We start from the raw sequence: 22,220 nt of genomic DNA, 5'->3' as shown, positions 1-22,220 counted from the left end.
GTTCCGTAATTTTTACTGAATATTTCTCTCCGTGCACTAAAAAACGTTTGAATTTTTTAAAATTTTCTAAGGCCATTTGAGTTCCCTTTTCGAGTCTCATTTTGACACTCTACACGGAGAGAGATTTTCTAGAAGAATTCTAGTACGAATACTGGAAAAAATTACAATCGACCGGCTGTGAAAAATTCTAGTGCTGTTGAGGTAAAATTTCTTGGTATTTCTGGTGAAATTTCTGGGGATTTCTGTGAAATTTTCACAGAAATACGGGAATAAATTCACGTTTTCTCCAATAAAATTTCTAGTGTCGGCACTGAAATTTTTTCCTGGCCGTCACTTTGCGCCTCTTTTCCCGTGCTAGCAGTCTTTTCCGTAATTCCGGATCGAAATATGGGTGTAGGAAATTTTACGGAACTGTCACGGAATTTTTTCGGAGCGTTCCGTAATTTTTATCTGAATCTCCTGTGAAAAATTACGATACCGTCACTTAAATTTTCTGAGTCGATTCCGTAATCGGTGAGTGAATTGTGGGTTCCGTAATTTTTACTGAATATTTCTCTCCGTGCACTAAAAAACGTTTGAATTTTTTAAAATTTTCTAAGGCCATTTGAGTTCCCTTTTTGGGTCTCATTTCGATACTCTACACGGAGAGAGATTTTCTAGAAAAATTCTAGTACGAATACTGGAAAAAATTACAATCGACCAGCTATGAAAAATTCTAGTGCTGTTGAGGTAAAATTTCTTGGTATTTCTGGTGAAATTTCTGGGGATTTCTGTGAAATTTTCACAGAAATACGGGAATAAATTCACGTTTTCTCCAATAAAATTTCTAGTGCCGGCACTGGAATTTTTTTTTGGCTGTCACATTGCGCCTCTTTTCCCGTGCTAGCAGTTTTTTGCCTGAATTTCTCCAGAAAAATTCTGGAATTTTGTTCTCCGTGGAGGTCCATCAAAAGTGGCAGCACATATTATCTCTTCAATAAACTCCTTCCGAAGGACATCAAAATTTTCAAAATTTTATGTGTGTCATTTTTCATTGTCTTATCATCTCCACTTCCCTACCACGTGCATATCAAGGAAGCTATAAAAAAATCCTACGGTATAGAGAGCGTTACATGGAGATAACTGGTTGGACATTGGGCCATAAAATCGAGAAGGTGACAGATAAAAAAATTGAAAATTTTCCTCAAGACTCACACTATATGAACGATAATTTCACACAATAGTTTCCGTATAAATATTGCTGTTGCATTCCTACAATTGCATTTCTATGTAGCACTTTTGCATCTTAAGCCGAAACAGGAGTTGCTGAAATGAAAATCAGGAAGGAACTCTCCGCTGCAATATTTCCGTTGTTGATTCAATTAACAGTGAGTGAAATACTTCTACCAACATTACTGCCAGAAACTATCCTACAATGGAGTGGAAACATTTGGGATTACCTCTCCGACACTTCAATCGAACTGATGGGCCTTACAGACGATTCAAACAACTTGATAGAAGTATGGCATTACCTCGGACATACCCGACAAGTTGCAATGAACCTGCTCATGGATTCCACGGGAGGAACAATCAAAAAGGATCTCATTCTCCTCCATCTACTTGATAAAATTCACGGCCTTGATTCCACCTTCAATAGTTTTAAAGAAAAAGTGTTATTAGATGATGAACCAGGGCCAATCGCTGATTTGTGTCTCTTCGCGACGCAACAATTGTATACTGACAAGTTGAGAAAAAAAGTTGATGCAGTAATCGATATCCTGTTTCCGAGGTACAGTCTGCATCCAAATCTGCTTGATCTATTCCTCGAAGGTGCCGAGGTATGTGCACTGATATATCATACACGGGAATATTTACACTGATAGAGCGGATTAGTTATTGTTAACGAATGGATTTTGGTTGAAGGTTAGGGCCTATTCGGTCTCACCAAATGTTCATTCGTTAACGAATGTATATTTGAGGAGCCTTGATTGAAATGACTTTCGCCATTCAAGTGAACCATTCGTTAACTATTAACGAATATTCATTTGGTCATATTCAACTCTACCATTCGTTAATAGTTAACGAATCTCGTTTGGAATAAATGAATCATTCTATCAGTGTAGAAATCGAGAAAAATTTCACCAACTAGTTAGTGAAATTCATCAAATAATTTTCTCCGTGTAAATTTGAGCCCTTACAAAGCTTCCATTCGGCAGCAAAAATGGAAATTAAATTCTCTGCAAAAAAAAGAAAACTTCTCTCTCCCAAACTGGGCACAATTTTCCACGAAAATCCCTGCATAAGGAGTTTTCCCCAGTTTCTCGGAGTCTCTGAAAAATATTTAGAGTGAAATGAGGAGTGAAAAATGTTGAAAAGTGGAAGAAACCACCGGAGGAAGATAAAAGTACCCTCATAGGAGGGACTTCCATCGTTTAAAAACTTCAAACGGAACTGATAACTTGGCATTATCCCTCTTCTACGGGCCCCGCTCTATGCACTCCTTATATCGATACCCTTCACCTCCACTCGCCCCATCCCTCGTTCCACGGAAGAACGCAGATATATACCAATTTCAAGCACGTAAGCTTCTCTTTTCCAACCACTTGTCTCACCGCATCGAGCAAGAAACTCTTGTATCGAAAAATACTCTCCTTTTTACCTCCCATTTCAACCAATTTCGCTCCAACCAGCTCTACCTTCTTTATTCCATCTCTCATTTCCGTTTGGTAAAAGGAGACATGAAGGAAAAAAAACAAGTTGATAGCAAAAAAAAGGGAGAAATGATGAAAATTGAAAGCTCTTTCCGAGAGAATTTCTATCTCTTGTTCTACCGTGTTCATTGTAGAGTGCACGATTGATTTATTTGTAATTCTAAACCCTTTCACTGAGAGAAATGTTCAGTAAAAATTACGGAACTCACAATTCACTCACCGATTACGGAATCGACTCAGAAAATTTTAGTGACGGTACCGTAATTTTTCACAGGAGATTCAGATAAAAATTACAGAACGCTCTGGAAAAATTCCGTGACAGTTCCGTAAAATTTCCTACAACCACATTACGCTCCGGAATTACGAAAAAGATACGTAATTTTTATGGAATATTTCTCTCCGTGTTCGAGTCGCAAAATTCTTACGATTTCTCTTGCCTTGGATTGTGTCGAGTTCAATGGCTTTTCTGATTTCCGATTGATTGAATTGTTGAAAGGAGACGAAATTCAGCAGTTGTATCTGACCCTTGTGACCCTTCATCCAATCCTTGTGACACTTATTTAGACACTTAACCTGACCTTTGTTACCCTCATTTAAGCCCTTAATCTCATCCTTGTGACCCTTAATCTTGCGACCCTTAATCTGGCTTTGTGGCCCTTATGTGGATCCTTATTCTGACCCTTAATCTGATTCTTGTGACGCTTATTTTGACCCCCGTGACCGTTATTTAGACTTTTAATCTGTCCTTTGTGATCCTTATTCTGACACTTATTTAGACCCTCAATCTGACCTTTCTTACCTTGATTTGCGCTCTTAATTTGACCCTTCCGACCCTTAATCTGTCCTTTTTCACCCCTATTTGGGCCCTTAATCTAGCTCTTGCGACCCTTAATCTGACCTATATAACCCTTAATCTGACTCTTGTGGCCCTTATTGGACTCTTAATCTGACCCTCATGACCCTTGTGACCCTTAATTTCGAAGTCTTAATTTCGAGTACCAAATTTTCATCATCAGAAGTCGATTTGGATTTCTACAATATAATGAGATATATGTTGATATATGCTCATGTGTTGTACTTGTCGTTCAGGGGTACAACTCACTTTGTCGAAAGAAGCAGCTTCTCCGAAACGGATAGCTATTTCGCTAATAGCAAGGAGATTCTATCATCCCACTGGAAAATTATTGGGTCATTGTGGAGTGAAGACTATTACATCCAACGTAGCGTACAGGTACGTTGATAGGGTTAATGATACAATAGAGTTTGACGGATAATTTTTGAAGATAGTAAACTACATTTTTACGCATTCCAGAGAGAAAATGACATATGGTAGGCAGCAAAGGTCGGCCGATGAATCACAATCAAATAAGTATATTGAGATTGACGCTAGTCGTCACGTGGGACTCCCAGGACTAGTTACATTACCGTACTTCGATGCATTACCAGCTGTATCGCATCCGCCATCTCCACTGGGAGGAATAGAATTATTTCATAAAGAATTCAACAATGAGATTGGAATTCTTTCCTTAGGACTGATTGCAGTCGATTATACTAAGTATATGGAGGATTCGGAGCTCAAGCTTGAGAGTGACGAGGCTTTTAGGGCACAGCAGGCTTTTGACGAATAGTGGAGAATTTCGGCCAGTCTTATTTCAAAATTTTCTCAACGTGAGGGTCATTCGTGCCAAAATTGTAAAATTTACTCTGCAATGATTTTTTACGAACACTTTCGGTAAAATTTCACCTCTATTCACTGTCATAAAAAATATCCTCCACATACAGGTATTTTTGCAGTGAATTACGTTTCGCTCCACGATTACCTTTCCTGCAGTAAAATTTTCGACGATTTTCTAGGTAATTTTTTAACCTCAACAGCAGAAAACTATGCACACTCAGAAATTTTTCGAAATTTCATGGAAAATGTGATAGTAATTCTCATAAGCGTGACATTGAGTCCATTTTAGCGGAAAAATGGTCACGAAATTTCAAGTTTCAGGTAGAATTCCCGGAAATTCATAAGTTTTCAGTGGCAGTGAGACAGAAATTTCACGAGTTGACTGAATTTTCAATGGAACATGAATACTTAGAACCAAAATTCCACGAATTTTCACTTTTCCTCTGAATTTTCCGGATTTTTCCGAACTTTCAAATCATTCGAACAGAAAATCAACGGAACATTTGATTTTTTAATCACTAGATATTCAGAAATTTCACAGGAAATAAACACGATAAAAATTTCCGGGATTCAACACGGAAAATTGAGACGAAAATTTTTAACAGTGCAACAACAAATGACAAAGGCCCTCATCCTTCCTCCAAGCAAGAAAAGCGTCGTACAACCATCCAGCAGAACCTCAACAAACGTGTAAATCTCGAAAGCTCTCAACAAAGCCCAAAAAACCTCAGCCAACAAAAACACTCGGCAATGCACTCGGGACCTCGTCAGGAATATTCTCGACGTCGAGAAATCGACGGAAATCCTCCTCCTCCTCCTCCTCCTTCTCCTCCCCCTCCCCCGCCGGCCGCACTCGCAGCAAGCACCCGAGGATTGCGACCCGATTTTGTACCTCCGAAAAGTGCATGCGTCTCCCATAAAAAGTAGTTTAGCAAAAAAAAAGATGACGTTGAATATTTTGCCTATTTCAACGCTCATATGCCCCTCCCCGCTTGCCCCTCAGGCCTTTCGCCATCCTCTTTGCATTGGGGGGTTGCAGTGCCTAAGAGACGTCTCAAAATGCGCCCCACGGAGGTATAAACGGGGCCGATCGCACCAAGTGATGCAAGGGTAGAGAAGAAGAAAAAGGGGAGCGGTGAGGGCGTGGAAAAACGTGTCGTATGAGTTGTACGAAGGGTGACGGAAAAAAAGAAAGAGAGATTGATTGATTGACTAAAGTATTTTATCAATGTCGTAGAATATTCAAGTTTCTTAAGGTTACGGTTGCAAAAGTTCAAAACCATATTTTAAGGATGTATAACCTATCAAGTGGACAACTCAGTTGAGAATAAAAATAAAATTGACTAATTAAATCATTCATGTTACAAATGATTTTTCTCATCAAATTGCAGGTGTTACGGCGTACTTTTCCGGTCGCAAAAACAATAATTAAAGAAAATGTTCATAGATAATGGAGGACTTGTGACTGCAGTGGTAACAGTCGAATTTTGATCGGGCAACATCGCACGCTTCGGCTAGTAGTGGGGTTGTAACAGTGAGATGAATGTTTGTGTGTGTTATACGTGTCCATATGCTTCCAGCACTGAATTATCGTCACCGACTTTACCGACCTCGATCAGCTGTTGTGCGGTGTTGTCGCGTTGCTCGACTCGTGATGGCGGTCAAATTTTTTTTAGAGGAATTCGAAAATCAATCGAAGATATCACGCCTATATGGCCCGGTCCCCTACTTGTTTTCGCCGGCGATGGATTCTCCATAGTCTAAAGTAAATGGCTTGTGGTTTTTTTTCAATATATTGAGTGTCTAACCCATGCGACATCTCGATCAAAGTTCACACGGTCACGTTTCTTCCCTAAGCGTAATGTTACAAAAAGTGATTTCCAAACATTAATTTCTCACTAGGATGCTCTGATGGAAGGATTAAGATTATTACCCACGTGTGGCTGAAATGTGAACCTGGCATACGAGACAATATTAAAATTATGGTGAATAATGTGGGTTTCGGATGTTCTAAACATCCTTAAGAACAAAGCTTACACGGAGAGAAATATTCAATAAAAATTACCAGAAAAAAGACGTAAAAATTACGTTTCGAAACGTAATCTGGGAGCGAAGTAAAATTCAATAAAAAGTGTCAATCGTCACGTAAATTCTACGATCTGTTCTGTAAAAATTACTCATCCGTCCGACGCCTCACGGCTAGCCATGAGTCACCGTGAGGGGGAGATTTTAACAACACGTTCCGTAATTTTTCCGGAACTTTTCGTAAAAATTCTTAGTAAATCCAAGAATTTTCATGTTCTGAGGCATAATAAGTCTTGAAGTTTCTGTTAGATTTTACAACTTCCAGAGAAATTACGTGACTTTTTCGTATTTTTTCGGTGACAGACCCGAAAATTTACTGAACGTTTCAGATTTATTCTCTTATATTCCTATAGAAATTCACTGAAAACGACTCTCGCTTGCGGATTACGTGAAATGTTCCGTAATGTTTCTTGAATATTTCTCTCCATGCACTTTTCAAGACTCCTCTTCGTACTTCATCACTAAAATGGTTTTAACATATTAACACAGCTTTCACTGGTGCTCTCAATCTGCATTTCCAGGACAATGACACTGAATGCGATTTAGGGGTAAAAAATAATGAAATTTCAGATTTCACTGAAAGTTCAATGTATAACAATTTGGCACTGAACATTAATCTTAGATTGGAAATTCAAAGACATTAAGAATTACTCGTCTGCATGCTGCTTAAAATTCTGGAATTTTACTGAATTCTCAGTGAAGCCTGAAATTTCATGATTTTTTCCCCTCAATCCCATTCAGTGTCGCTGTCCTGAAAATTGTTGCCTTGAATTTGTCCACAGGTGTGAGAACACTGAAGATGTCTATAATTTCGACCCTGCGAATTTCTCCAGGAGGAGAATTCCACAAATTGCCTCTCGACGTAAAAGATCACGTTGAATATTTTCCCTACTTCAACGCCCCTATACCCCTCCCCCTCCCCCAGCCCCTCCCCGCCCCTTGGGCCCCTTCAACATCCTCTTTACATTTGAGGGGGGGGGGGGGGTTATAGTGCCTAAGAGACGTCTCAAAATGCACCACACGGAGGTATAAACGGGGCCGAATGCCAGGCGATGTAAGGATAGTGCGAATGGAAACGGCGGGGCGGAGGGATGAGAGGGTGGAAAGTGTGTACTATGGGTTGTATGAGGGGTGACAGGAAAAAAAAGGCGAGAGGGAGGGAGAGTTTGCGCGGAGGATGTAGGGCAGTGAAATGGCATTCCTTCCTCCCCCGATTCAGCTCCTCGACACATGCACTGAGTCATACAATGGCAAATGGCGTTATGCAACGTCGGATGAAAAGAGGAATGAAGGGTTGGAGGAATGAAGGGCTCTGGATGGTGGGTAACCAATGGAAATTTGGTTCTGAGTGTACGGTGCCACTTAAACGTTCGCACTTACCTAGAGATTTTGGAGATGTGTGTCCCTCTCGCTCGCTAAGAGGGATCGCCGGAAGGCATGCGTCTGGTGTGACGAGTAGAGGCCTGAGGCATTCACCGGGAACAGTGGAGAGCGTCGCCTGATGTCAAACTTGGTGACTCCTATTTTGGGTACGCGGTGACCTAATTGAGGGAGTGAAAAGTTTGCGGAGGGAGCGGGGGGCGGTTTAATGCTGGGGTTTATGGACTATTAGGTTTTATTATTACTTGTGACGGGTATTATTGGTGGCAAGGGAGTTGACGGGATTTTCGGGGAGTGGGTTGAAGTGTAAGGGAGACTTGCCGGGGCGAAATTGATTAATTAGGGAGGGGGAGGGGTGGCAAAGTTTCGGGGAGTTGGGTGGGGGTGTGACGTATTCTGGAAGTCATCCCGGGTTAAATTTTGGTCAGGTCTTGATCAGACACCGATCAAGTTATGATATCAGATTCTGATCAGGTATGTAACGTTATAATTTTTGGATTTTCCACTAGGGTTCCAACGTCGAAACGGCGAAACGGCGCGTCGATAAAGCCGATAAAATATTCCCCATGATTTGTCAGATGAAAGCCATCGAGTTCTGACAGATGTGCACGTGATATCAAACAACCCAATATAGGAAAATTTATAGCTTCATCAGACGAAAAAAAGAAACTTTCTTTATGGTAGCAATTGAGACCCGCATACATCGCAGATGGAAGCTTTTAAACGTCAGCTCTAAATCAACAATCGCATTGCAATACGTTACAAAATTCTCGCACAATCAGCAAGCCGTCTGGTCTGGCCTCTGATAAATTACTGTGGCCAGTAAATTTTGGCTATGCGTTTATACACCAGAAAACTCGGACCCCTCTCGAAACAGGGGGATTGGTTTTGCACTTTGCCACAGAAAACGGGACGTTTGAATTTGGAATGGCAACAGAAGTTTGGCCCGCACAGGCCGAATGTAAATGCACATTTCATATTAGACACGTGACGCTTTTATGTGGTACGTAAAATAATGCGTTGGCGTGTGTACAATATCTATTTTGAGGCGAGTAATTTCGGATGTAAACCACATCTACATTCTGGGGGAATGGGAATTATTCGGACTGAGCAATATGCTGGCATGCTATACTACAAAGCTTGACGGGGGTCTCATACAGTGAGTGAGGAAATATCTACGTGATTCAATTAGACTTAGTGCCAGAGACGGATATTTTGGCCTGAAAAGTCCTGATTCAATTATTCTAGGTACGACCCGTTTAGGAGTTGTCCGATATCAATTCGATATCAATGATTCAAGAAAAGAACAAAGTCATCGAAATCACGATGATCTAGTTTAATAAATAAGAGACGTGGGGCAGAACGGGCCATTTCAAATGATAAAAATCAGCTGTTCAAACAATTCTACTAAATGTGCTTGATTTCCATCATTTCAGAATTTCATATTTTCCCAAACAACACCCACAATATCTCGAACTTGAGGATCGCCAAGCTACAACTTTCATGATCCACGACATATTTGCTCAAAAAGATTATATTTATCCAATTGCACTCACCACTCATGTATGTTTATCCTCAAATCCAGCTCAACCCCATGAATTAACTCCAGCAACTTTCATCAATGATACTACCAACGTCGCCTGAAATAACAGAAATAGTTGGCTAAATTCTACCCGTGATGAAGGGCAATTCAAAATGTTCATAACTCCTTAAACTTTCCTCACCTTCTCTCCCTCCATCGACTTGAGCATCCCAGGCACGCCGAATAATAGCACTAACGAGAATGCCAAGTTGGTGAAAATTCGAGCAACGTCACCCAACTCAGAGTCACCCGAAAACAAAAGATACAAGATGAAAAAGCTAGAAAGGGGATGAGAAAATTCGTCCCCTGATGTATTCTGTTGGACCAGAGGCTTCAATGACGAACGTCTGCCCTGGTTCTTCCATCCCAACGAATCTTTGTCAATGTGCCTCTACCTTTTCCGCACGTTGTTTCAAGTCTCGGAGTAGCACAAGTTAAAGACGTGAAAGTTTGTTGTGCCGAAACTCTCACGTACCGCGCCTCCCTCACTGTACCTGCGAAACAACCATCAAAGTTCGGTTAAATACAAAATATAATAATGCTTGCGCTTGTGCAGCCCAGTGGTGGAGAGAGCCGATATGCATGCACTAGCATCTTGACTCTCATTCTATGTTAAAGAGAAAACTTTAAATCCCCTCTTCCCCTAGGGCTGGCTTGGTAACGTCTTAGGTAACGCCTGTTTTGTATTACCGGTACTTTTCCGAAATTTGAATGCCTAAGCTCTTTTCCGACAACCTTTGGTGTTATAGTTGGGATGAGAGCGGTAGTTTAGGTGCAAAAGGAAGAGAAATAACGAAGAAAGCAATTCTGTTGAGCCTCGTCTGCCTAAATGAGGCTTAAGAAGACCTCCGTCCAAGATCGTTCAGCGATGCTGACTCGTCACTACATAGATTACCTTTAGACGACTGATGTGCATCAAGCTATCTGATTTTGGAAGTGGTGTTGATTCTGAGCTGATTATAGTTGAGATGAGAGTAGTAAAATCAAGAGCAAAAGAAGCAGAAATAGCAAAAGAAACGAAACAAACTATTCTGATGGGCCTCATCTGGCTGAACGAAGGCTTAAGAAGATCTCTGTCCAAAATCGATCTAGTTATGCTGAGTTGACACTACATAGATTACCTTTAGACGATTGACGTGCATCAAGCTATCTGATTTTGGAAGTAGTGTTGATTCCCACTTGATTATAGTTGAGATGAGAGTAGTAGTTTAAGACCAAAAGGAAGAGAAGTAACGAAGCAAACAATTCTGTTGAATCTCGTCTGGTTGAGTGAGGGCCTAATGCTGACTCAACACTACATAGATTACCTTTAGAAGACTTACTTGCATCCAGCTATCTGATTTTAGAAGTAATGTTGATCCTAACCTGATTATATTTTCAAAAAGTATTTCCCATTTGCCGTATATCATCCGGCAGTCAAGGCAATTCTGAAAAAATAGGCAAGCTGACCTACCAACTATCTAAAGGTTCTCCCCAGGTATCTGTTGCACTGCAGATTCAATCGCCCCTACTATCATCGAGTGTTGGCCTCGCTTGAAAAGTTAACGAACCAGTTGGACAGCTTCCAGAAAGCCCTCGATGGCTATCGTGAGCCGATATGGCAACGTCAAAGAGCAGTAGTTAAACGCACATACGTGTAACGTCGAGGGGCTGCCTTAGGACCATCCACCGAACACGGTAAATTCCATAAACCTAGAGTATCGCAATACAAGCGACAAGGATTAACGTCGTACAAGTTCATTGAAATCGTACAGGTGAGCTGTTACGAAGGGCTACAACCCCTTGCTATCCATTCCACCACTGGATCTTTCGTTATAACCCTCCATTTGGGGAACTACCATGGGGCATAGGAGCGAAACCTCTCACGTTGTGAACGTGCCTGAGCACTCCAAACAGCTGAAAAGCCATACTCGGTCGAGTAACATCTACTCAACTCCTGGTCTTTCGTTTATCCAACCGTGAGCTGTTCACGAAAAACTTGCAACTTTTGTTCCTATCTTTTGTTGCGAGTTTCAATTGTTCATACTTTGGGAAAAACCGATTCAATTTTCTCTCGGTGAAGGGGTGATTGCTGGTTGATTGTTGGTGAATGGTAGGCCATCCTAATGCTCCAACTTATTTTCACGATATCTCTAGAAATGTGATGAATTATGCTCTGCCTATTTACGAATTCCTCAAATGATGTGTCCTGATGAGATTAAATACGCTCGAGTTGCCCTGCACTGACAATTTTTTTCTCAATTAATTTTTTTGTCGAGGGCGGTTAGCGAGAATGAGCGCAGCCACGCTCGCACGGAAATTTGACGAGCGGTGTTGCCGAGACTCGCGGCAGTCTCAAGCAGCGTGTGCGGAGTGGGGGGTCGCTGACCGGTGATATGTTTATAGTGTCGGATGGCTCTGGCAACGCTGCGCTCGAGAATGTACGGATGGCGCGGCACTTACCACGCGATCAACGACGTGCGGCAGAGACGTGCGACTACAGGAGGGTTAATGACCACTAATCACCACCGTGTGATTGGTGACAAAAAAAATTCAAAATTTCAAGCTTCAACATCGTTGGACTCTCAATTCGCACGAATAGAAAGTGAGGAATTCCATTATCTCTTCACATCAAATATTCAACGAGATTATCGCGAAAAAGTAATTGTGAATATTCACACGTACCTGACAGATCAATGATGACGTAATTCCAAAAGTTCTTGCCTAGTTTCACGGCATTCATCCCACTTGAGTCCCCCCTTCATCTTTTCCCATCGTCCAATATTCCGACGGAATTACAAGAATGCCGGCGGATCGATGCACTAGATCTAAATGCCACTGGATTTTATAGTACTCCATACCCGTCGAGATTCTGAAAATTAGACCATTGGTTTTTTATACCCCATCTCTCGGTTATTACGGCAATCCACAATTTTGCGCTTGTTTCTGTTATTGGATTTCCATTCTATCACGGGGCATTGAATTTTATTTTCCAATTCATCCGATCATTCGCTCACCGAGGATTACTCTTCCTCTTGTTGCAGCTCTAGCTCTGCAATTAGAGTGATAGAAAAGTAGATGAAAGGGCATTAAAAAAAAATTCACTTCCGCAGATTAACAAAAAAATGTGATACATGCACTCTTGTATGGAAATGTACGAGACGGACCGATGATTTTAATATCGAATCACCAAGTCGGTAAGCTGGAAAGCCGGAAAAAGCCCGGGTTCAGCATATTTTCCTGCTTTTAAATGTATACTGTTGAACAAACACTCGTACCAAAAGCTGTGAGGGGGACTCGAGTGGTTTTAAAGGCGTGGAAGACAAACACACGAACTACATATACCCTTCATGAATCTGCAAGGAAAATATTGTATAGAATTTCACCAGAAGATACACTGAGAAAAAAGTTACATGACCTCACGAAACTAAATTCTGGAGCCAAATATAAATATTGTTGCTTGAGTGCAAAGCGTTTGGGACGAGAATCCCGTGAAATTTTCATGACTTTAATATGCACCAGGGAAGCGAAATAACGTCACATTTCAGAATCTGTCAGGTCAGAACAGTATGATGATCACGTAACAGTCATGTGACGTCATTTTTTTCGTGTCAGAATTTCGGTCATGATATCGACTGATATATGACCATCAACTAGTTAGATGTAACGTGACTGTCATGAATTATTCTGTCACAGAAACTTGTCACAAATTTTCCAATTTCACTGGTTTTTCGTTAAGGGTTAGGGGCCTTCAGCCAGGGAATCTTGAATGTGAAGTGGAATTTTCAGATGAATATTGTGTGGAAAATTGTGATGAAAAATTGTTGCGGGATTTTGGCTCAGTCGGCGCTCGAACCTTTCAATCTAAAATTAATGTTGTCTGAAATCATATTCATTCATTGATCTCAACTGTTCGGCCATTCCCAGTGAGAAAAATGACACTTAGTCAATAAACTTACCACTGGTTCTTTTCTTTTTTGAATCGAAATACCAGTGACACTCATGTTAGCGCTTTGTGATTGTCGATCTTCGAACTAATATCACCTGGGGTGCCAAGAAAATTTAAAAAAAATTTCAAAGCTCCCCTATTTTAGGGAAAAAATCACTGGAATTAGATTTTTTTATTGGGAATACTTCGACATGAATGTTCCACATTTTTTCAACGCTATTTCCTTGTTTCTTGAATTTGAAAAATCAAATAAGAAGACTTTAATAAATTCAGCGGAGAAATGTTTACAGAAAATATCTCAATGGTATAAGTACGATCGAAAAATAAAATTTTATCTATTTGGAGTGTGACGGTCACACGGTAAAACAGTCACGTTTTTGTCACCGTTTTTGTCACCGACATAATTTCTGTGATATGAGGCAGCTTTTCTCCAGAGTCTACTCAGGAAATCGTATAAATAGTTTGGAGAAAGATAGATTACTCGCATACTAATCTCCATCATTTCATAACCATGGCCACGTAGTGATATTCATCCCTGTCCGCTTACAGCAGAGTCCAAACTCTCTGTACACTTTGAACATCACGTTCAACATGGGTGGTAGTGTCTCTTGAGTAACTTTCGGGGAATAGATCCATGAGAAACTGGCAAACGTTGCTACTGGCATATACCACTTTGACAGATGTAAATTAACTCAACTTCGGGTTTTGATTCAAATTAATATCTCAATATGTGTCGAGAGTTTGAGACACCCGGAGAGGAAGTGAGTTTCCACAGATTTGCGCTGAAGTTCGGTTAAATGACAGGTCGATGGCAAAATTGAGGATTGAAGGGAGATTCATTGGAGGTGGAATAATTCAGTTCAACTAGACGAATTTCGCGGTTTCTTAAGTAGAGAGACTTGTTCTTCGCTTGTGGCTGGGAGACTTGTCTGCCTTAGGTGATGAGCTGCAATAAATGCATTTGAAAATTTGGAATTTTCGGGTTCAGCGATTGAATCAGGGCTCGATAGTAATAGGACTCCTCTTCCGTTACACCCGCCATTGAATTCATGAAAATCACTAAAATCAAGCGATTTCAATTCTCCTAAATCATCTTTGAAACACATGCACGTTTACATATCACTTCTCAACTGATGGTTCATATTGTCACAAATCAAATAGAGACATGCATCATAAACGGGAAAATTTATCAAAATATATATCCGGAAAATTATGTAACTGTCATATCCACCAATTGGACGTTGATTTTTACTATCTCCCAAATTGGATATGAAACGCACCATCGAAACGATCGACCGCGACCAAAAGTCAAATGATTCGTAAATCGAAAGCTTAACGAGGCCATCAAAATTCGCATCGAAATACGTATAATTCAATATTTCAATGGAATCAGGGATAATGAATGGTCCGCAATTGTGGAATACTTCGGTCGGATTTAAAATGATATTCAATGTATCTCGACCGTTGACGGGACCGAAATAATTGCGTCAATTAGTGCGACCAAGTGTCTCTATATACTTAAACATTTATGGAAAAACCTAGCGAATTCGCTCGGAAATTCTATTGAAAAATTTCCCAGCGTTTTGTGCATTTTTTCTCAATAGAAATGTTTAGAACTTATACTATTAAGATATTTTCTATAAACATTTCTCGGTTCAATTTTTTCACGTCTTTATTTGATTTTTCAAATGAAAGAAACAAGCAAATAGCGTTGAAAAAATGTGGAAAATTCATGTCGAAGAATTCCCAATAAAAAAATCTAATTCCAGTGATTTTTTCCCTAAAATAGGGGAGCTTCGAACTTTTTTAAAATTTTCTTGGCACCCCAGGTGATATTAGTTCGAAATTCGATAATTTTCCCATGATAACTGTCGTAGATCGACAATCACAAAGCGCTAACATGAGTGTCAGTGGTATTTCGATTCAAAAAAGAAAAAACCAGTGGTAAATTTATTGACTAAGTGTCATTTCTCTCACTGGGAATGGCCGAACAGTTGAGATCAATGAATAAATATAATTCCAGACAACATTAGTTTTAGATTGAAAGGTTCGAGGGCCGACTGAACCAAAATTCCACAACAATTTTTCATCACAATTTTCCACACAATATTCATCTGAAAATTGCCCACAATTTTTAAACCGAATATTCCACGAAATTTTCAACTGGAAATTCCACTTCACATTCGAGATTCCCTTTGAAGGCCCTTAACCCTTGCAACGAAATTGGAAAATTTGTGACAAGTTCCTGTGACAGAAAATTTCATGGCAGCCACGTTACATCTAATTAGTTGATTGTCACTCACCTGACAGATTTTGAAACGTGAAGTTACTTCGCACCCCTCTGTGCATCATCCCAAAATGAACAAACATCATACGTTTAAATCCCCGCTAGTCCCTTCGTAATCCCAGATGTTGAAAAACCAGTGATATCTCAATTCCGAGACTCATAACTCATCTCAAAAACCTTTTTATCGGTTTCCACTTCATTTCACCCTATAAATCCCTCATATTCGTTTGAAAATGTTGAAAAAGACTGAAATCACATCGCACTGTTTATGACCACCGCGAGATTTCCCATCAGCAATATCCGGAATTCTTCTTGCGGAAGAGGTATTCTTCCGTCGCACACGGAGTCGAACAAGTGTAACAAATAGTTGGAGACGAAAAAAAAACATCTAAACAAGGAAGAGGGGCGAGGGCACCATAAGCCGATCGTATATCCTCACGACAGCTCCTCCGTATGTATTTGAATCGATACTCCCTCACCAGGGTCGAACGTGTCTACGGTTTATCCCACCCATCGTGTTCAGCACCACTTCCCTTTTTGTCCCTTTTTATACTCTCCCCTTTGCGTTTTTTTTCGTGTGTCGGGACAGACTACGTCAGAATTTACTGAAGCGACTATTTGACCCTTTTTTTACGGGTCTTATCGACGATACCCCAGCCAGTGGCTTGTGACCCGCGCCGTGCTCGTCGATTCTCCCTGAAAAAGTCCGGAGAAAAGTTTTCGCTAAATTATCATAGCCGGTGCTTTTACTCCCATAACTGTTGGTGATGTATTTTCCATAATTTCTTTTACTGCATTTTTATTGACTGGATTTATGGGGCTGCGGGGGTGAGGATGATGTTTATTTAACGGGGGAAAAACTACGGGATGTCGTAAAAATTTTTTTCTGAATAGAGACAAAGTCATATTTTGTTGGAATAGTGGGAAAATTTTATGGACGATTTTTTATTGAATTGATGATATTGAATTTTAGGTGTTCTCCACTGCTTTTTGAGGCCATTCAGATGTTCATGAATGCTTCGCAGAGGAATTGTGAATGCCAATAAATTTGAGGAAACCCTGGGAATATTCAAACTGACGGAAATGTCAAAATTGAAATGATCTCGCAACTCCGACAGGGTGGCATTGAAACAAATATTTGAAGCTATGGTCGAATTGAGGATGTTTAACCTATCAAGTGGCCAACTCAGTTGAAAATAAAAATAAAATTGACTGAATAAATCATTGATGTTACAAATTGTTTTTCTCATCAAATTATAAGTGTTACGGTGTACTTTTCCGGTCGCAAAAACAATAATTCAAGAAAATGTTCATAGATAATGGAGGACTTGTGACTGCGGTGGTAACAGTCGAATTTTGATCGGGCAACATCGCACGCTTCGGCTAGTAGTGGGGTTGTAACAGTGAGATGAATGTTTGTGTGTGTTATACGTGTCCATATGCTTCCAGCACTGAATTATCGTCACCGACTTTACCGACCTCGATCAGCTGTTGTGCGGTGTTGTCGCGTTGCTCGACTCGTAATGGCGGTCAAATTTTTTTAGAGGAATTCGAAAATCAATCGAAGATATCACGCCTATATGGCCCGGTCCCCTACTTGTTCTCGCCGGCGGTAGATTCTCCATAGTCTAAAGTAAATGGCTTGTGGTTTTTTTTCAATATCGTGAGTGTCTNTTCTCGCCGGCGGTAGATTCTCCATAGTCTAAAGTAAATGGCTTGTGGTTTTTTTTCAATATCTTGAGTGTCTAACGCATGCAACATCTCGATCAAAGTTCACACGCTCACGTTTCTTCCCTAAGCGTAATGTTACAAGAAGTGATTTTCAGAAATTAATTTCTCACTAGGATGCCCCGATGGAAGGATTATGATTATTACTAACGTATGGCTCAAATATGAAGCTGGCGTATGAGACAATATCAAAATTACGGTGAACAATGTATGTTTGGGGTAAATATCCTTAATTTAAAACAGGGATTATTGATATCGTTATCGTGGAACAACCAAGGTGGTGAAAGAAAACAAAGAGATCGCTAAAAATTTGTAACTCTCAGGCCGACGAGGGTAAAATTCAATATAATTTCACCACGTCATAATGACTGAATGACTATCAGGTAATGAATACATCAACAGCCGTCAATTCACCGAAATATCCCCCTTTATAGGATACTCCGAATATCTCACCAGCCGAAATCCTCTCCATAGCCGACAAAAGCAAGCCCATAACCATATTCATTGACAGAATAGATGCGATAGCCACAAAATGCGAGGGCCTCATCATGTTTTCCATGCCCCCTCCCAGTGTTTTCCATAATTCCCAAACGTTCAGTTTATTCTTCGTACGAGCGTGAATGTATATGGCGGAGAGAAAACACGGCTGTTATTTCGGGATAGTACAAAATTTCCGCGTGCCACACTGCCACTCCCCACCATGTTATTTCCGTTTCAACACGCGGCAATTCAATATTCCTGGTCCGCCGATATTTGTCATTCATCATGTTTTTTCATTTTTTTCATTCATGTTTCTTCTATAAAGGGGATTGCATTCTAGAGAACAATGTATTTTTGTTTGAAAGATCGATTATTCAGTGATGCTCCTTAATGAGATTATTTTTTTAATAGAAAATGTCACAGGCATCGATTTTATTGACTTCATAATCCCCCTTGCATCGTTAAACCCAGAAAAATGATTTGTTTAAATCCAATGAAAAAATTCATTTAAATGTTACGAAATCAAGTTTTTATTAAAATTGAAAATTTTTCTTCAGTTGAGATTCTCTTTATATTAAATAAATGTTTCTAAAAATTATTACTAACTTTTTATTGAATCCAAATAAATTTTTCATTAATAATAAATAAAGATTTTTTTGCATTAAAAAAATTTCCTCATTTGAAATTAATAAATTGTTGATTTAATTGTAATAAATAATTTATTTGGAATTAATAAATTCTTTATTTGACAAAATTAAATCATCTCCACTGAAACAAATAAAAAATTCCAAACAAAGATTTCAATTTGATTCAAGTGAACCATTTTCCTCGGTGCAGATTGTTGTAATTGAAATGGCATTGGAGTGATCGCCCAATTAGTTATAGCCACATGAATAATGCGGTGATGTCGCGGAATTTCTATGAAAATTAACTGATGTTGATTAACCTCCATCATTCGGAGCAGATCCAACAGCAGGCAAGGTTTGAACGCAAATGGATGAGGGTATTTCCAATGTTGTTTGTTGTTCAGTTCAGCGAGATATTTCCAGCACAATTGGACCGACTCTGCCGGGAATATCTATCAGTGGCTGCCATTTCATTAGTCTTCCGCTTCGCAGCATTAGGCACACAGATATCTGCATTCTCCGGGTTTTCCGATTTTTGCGTGATATTTCAATGCGATATTATTGGAATTTGCGGGGAGAGAATTGGAGGAAATCGTTTGAGGATATGCGCGCATAAGAGGTCGACGTAATATTGCTGGTGCATTGATAGAAATGTGCGTAAACATATTAGCGATTTTTTTCATCTTTTTCACAATTGTTCATTTCCTTGTTGAAATTTGTGTTTGTGACCTTTAAAGAACATTAAGATTTTCCATAATCCCTATATGACCTCATGACCTTCACATGGCCTCCATAAGGTCTTATTTACTCTTTAAATGACCTTCATGACCTCACGTAACCTTCAATGATCTCATTTGTCCTCTGTTTGACCTTTTGACCTTCAAATGACCTCCACATGGCTTCACATGACTTTAAATGACCTCCTATGACCGCTATATGACCTCACGTTTCCTTTATATGAGCTGCCAATGACCTCATGACCTTCAGATGACCTCCGTATGGCCTCACATGATTTAAAATGACCTCATATGACCTCTCCATGACCCCATTTGACCTTTATATATCACCTTCAAATGAGATTAAAATTACCTCACATGACCTTTATAACCTCACATAACCTTCACATGACTCTTAAACCCAATATGAGGGGATGTGAGGTCATATGAAGGTCATGACCCTTAAACACAAAATGAGGAGATGTGAGGTCATATGAAGGTCATGAACTTTAAACACAATATGAGGGGATGTGAGGTCATGTGAAGGTCATTTATCCTTTATATGAGCTGCCAATGACCTCATGACCTTCAGATGACCTCCGTATGGCCTCACATGATTTAAAATGACCTCATATGACCTCTCCATGACCCCATTTGACCTTTATATATCACCTTCAAATGAGATTAAAATGACCTCACATGACCTTTATAACCTCACATAACCTTCACATGACTCTTAAACCCAATATGAGGGGATGTGAGGTCATATGAAGGTCATGACCCTTAAACACAAAATGAGGAGATGTGAGGTCATATGAAGGTCATGAACTTTAAACACAATATGAGGGGATGTGAGGTCATGTGAAGGTCATTTATCCTTTATATGAGCTGCCAATGACCTCATGACCTTCAGATGACCTCCGTATGGCCTCACATGATTTAAAATGACCTCATATGACCTCTCCATGACCCCATTTGACCTTTATATGATATCACCTTCAAATGAGATTAAAATGACCTCACATGACCTTCATGACCCCTTGACATGACCTTCAAATATCCTTACATGAACTTTTCATTCAATTCTTATAAGGATATGAGCATTTTATGGGATGAAACATGCCATCTTATGACAGCCAATGAATTTTTTAGTTCGGTTTGAAACTTACTAAGAATTTTTTAACATTGATACGCCTCTTTGGCGTGAGAATGATCATTTTCAACACTGATGACCTCAGTTTTGAGCTGTTTCAACACTCGAGGTGATGAATGATTGGGCAGAGAGGGCAGTGATACTTATATTACTATTCCCGAAAAACTTTCTGAACCTATTTCGTTATTCAGCCAACTGAAGCGAGAGCAATTTCGTTCCGAAAGCTTTTCCTATAATGCCCACCATGAAAATGGCCATTACCCGTAGAGTTGAGTATCTGAAACAAAGCCTTTGAGTGATATACCTGGAGTAGAATAAATCCCGAGAGCAATACTTCATCGAAGCGAAAGGAAGCTGCAGCCTCCAATTATGAAAATTGAAGCGCTCTCTGGTATTTTGATGAACTGAGGAATGTCTTGCTTAAAGAACACTATGCTGGGCTGTCCCCGTCGGGAAAAAGGGCCGCTCCCCTTGAATTGTCTTCGTCTCCCTGTTTACGGTACTACACGTAATGAAGTGGATGCCAAGAAGCTGGGTAATTCTGAAAATTAGGAAGATGACAGGAACGTCGTGTCGTGGAGAATCTTGAAATATCTGAAATTGACAAAGGTGTGGAGACTCTATCCGGCAAGCTATCCGGAATGTAACCTTTTCAGAATATTCAGTGCTTACTCGCATAAACGAAACTACTCCAGAACTACTTTAACCTCCATTCCTTCTGGACACTTTTGGAATACATAGCAGGGGAGTAGAAATAGCCAGGCCCTGGGCAAGGTAACTCGGGTTTCGCTTATTAAACGAGAATTTATGCTACCGTAGTACTTCTAGAATACACAAGCTCCTGTTTGCTCTTTTCCCTTTTACGGAGACTCGTTTTCTTACTCGAGCGATTTGGCGAATGTACGAAATCGATTAACAGCAGTCACAGATTATTCTGTCGGGTTATTTCCATCGAGGAACCCACCAATTTTAGGATGTCCCCTTTAGTTTATCCTCTCGGTCGGAATGTGGGATGAGGGGGTGGGAGTATCGATTGCAGGTTGTGTCGTTAAACTCATTGAATTTGACCCTTGGGGCCACAAATTTACTTTCCAATCTCTTTTCTACTGTCTTGTAACATCAAATGAACAAACAAAGCGTAAACGTGTCGGGCGGGAAATTCGGCGGTTGTAAAGGTTGACCCACGTGACCCTCAGGATCACAAATTTCCTTTTTAATTTTTAATTTTTCAATTTTTTTTTTAAAGCCCAAATCCTTTCCAAAAAAGCATATGCAATATCTCGAGGGAATGGAGAAAGTAAGGCCGCCTAACAAACAAAAGAGAATTGAATACCATTCTATGAGGCATGAATAAACGAATCATAGTTGTCAAAATAATTTAGATCAGAGTAAAATAGAATAATTCAGTAGCGAAGCGGTAAACCGGGTTAAGTCGATTTTTACTTTTGGCCATTTTTTGATGAATATCTCGGAATCTAAGAGAGATAGCAAAATTTTGCTCATGAGCTTTTTTATAACCCTCAGTTTGCTCTACAAAAAAGGTTGTGACAAAATTTTTTATATCTCTTTTAGATTCCGAGATATTCGTCAAAAACTGGCCAACAGTTAAAATCGACTTGACCCGGTTTACCGCTTCGCTCCTGAATTCTACTTTCTTAATATTGCGTTTACTAGGGTTTTCTTCGAACAAAGTTGATTAGAATTAATAGCTAGAATTATGAGATTATCTAACATTTTTGACGTTAAGGATAGGAGAATCTGAATGCAATATAGTGAAAATGATGATCGATTCTTTCACTTTGAACAAATAATATTAATATCCAAATACAAAATTTCTGATATGAATAAAAAAAAGCTGTGACTCAATATTCCAAATGAAATTTTTTAACT

General features: G+C 39.8%; 2 protein-coding genes across 2 annotated transcripts in view; both read left to right on the top strand.

Annotated features, from left to right (window-relative positions):
• LOC107039228 overlaps positions 1-22,220 on the top strand; it is a 55,099-nt gene that overhangs the window by 16,739 nt on the left and 16,140 nt on the right. The window lies entirely within an intron of this gene.
• On the top strand, positions 1,278-4,168 carry LOC107039229. Its single transcript, XM_015258746.1, has 3 exons — positions 1,278-1,768; positions 3,780-3,921; positions 4,003-4,168. The coding sequence occupies exons 1-3, from the start codon at positions 1,311-1,313 to the stop codon at positions 4,021-4,023; spliced, it is 621 nt and encodes a 206-aa protein (XP_015114232.1). The 5' UTR covers positions 1,278-1,310; the 3' UTR covers positions 4,024-4,168.

The sequence above is a fragment of the Diachasma alloeum genome, unplaced genomic scaffold (assembly GCF_001412515.2).
Source record: "Diachasma alloeum isolate Michigan unplaced genomic scaffold, Dall2.0 Dall_scaffold_00295, whole genome shotgun sequence".
Taxonomy (NCBI): Eukaryota; Metazoa; Arthropoda; class Insecta; order Hymenoptera; family Braconidae; genus Diachasma; species Diachasma alloeum.
This window is presented reverse-complemented; position numbering and strand designations above follow the sequence as displayed.

Bases quoted from the DNA above. Each gene is read 5' to 3' on its own strand.
- LOC107039229 (XM_015258746.1), top strand. From the start codon at position 1,311: ATGAAAATCAGGAAGGAACTCTCCGCTGCAATATTTCCGTTGTTGATT. The intron at 1,769-3,779 runs GTACAGTCTGCA...CTTGTCGTTCAG, and splicing joins ATCGATATCCTGTTTCCGAG to GGGTACAACTCACTTTGTCG. The intron at 3,922-4,002 runs GTACGTTGATAG...TACGCATTCCAG, and splicing joins ACATCCAACGTAGCGTACAG to AGAGAAAATGACATATGGTA.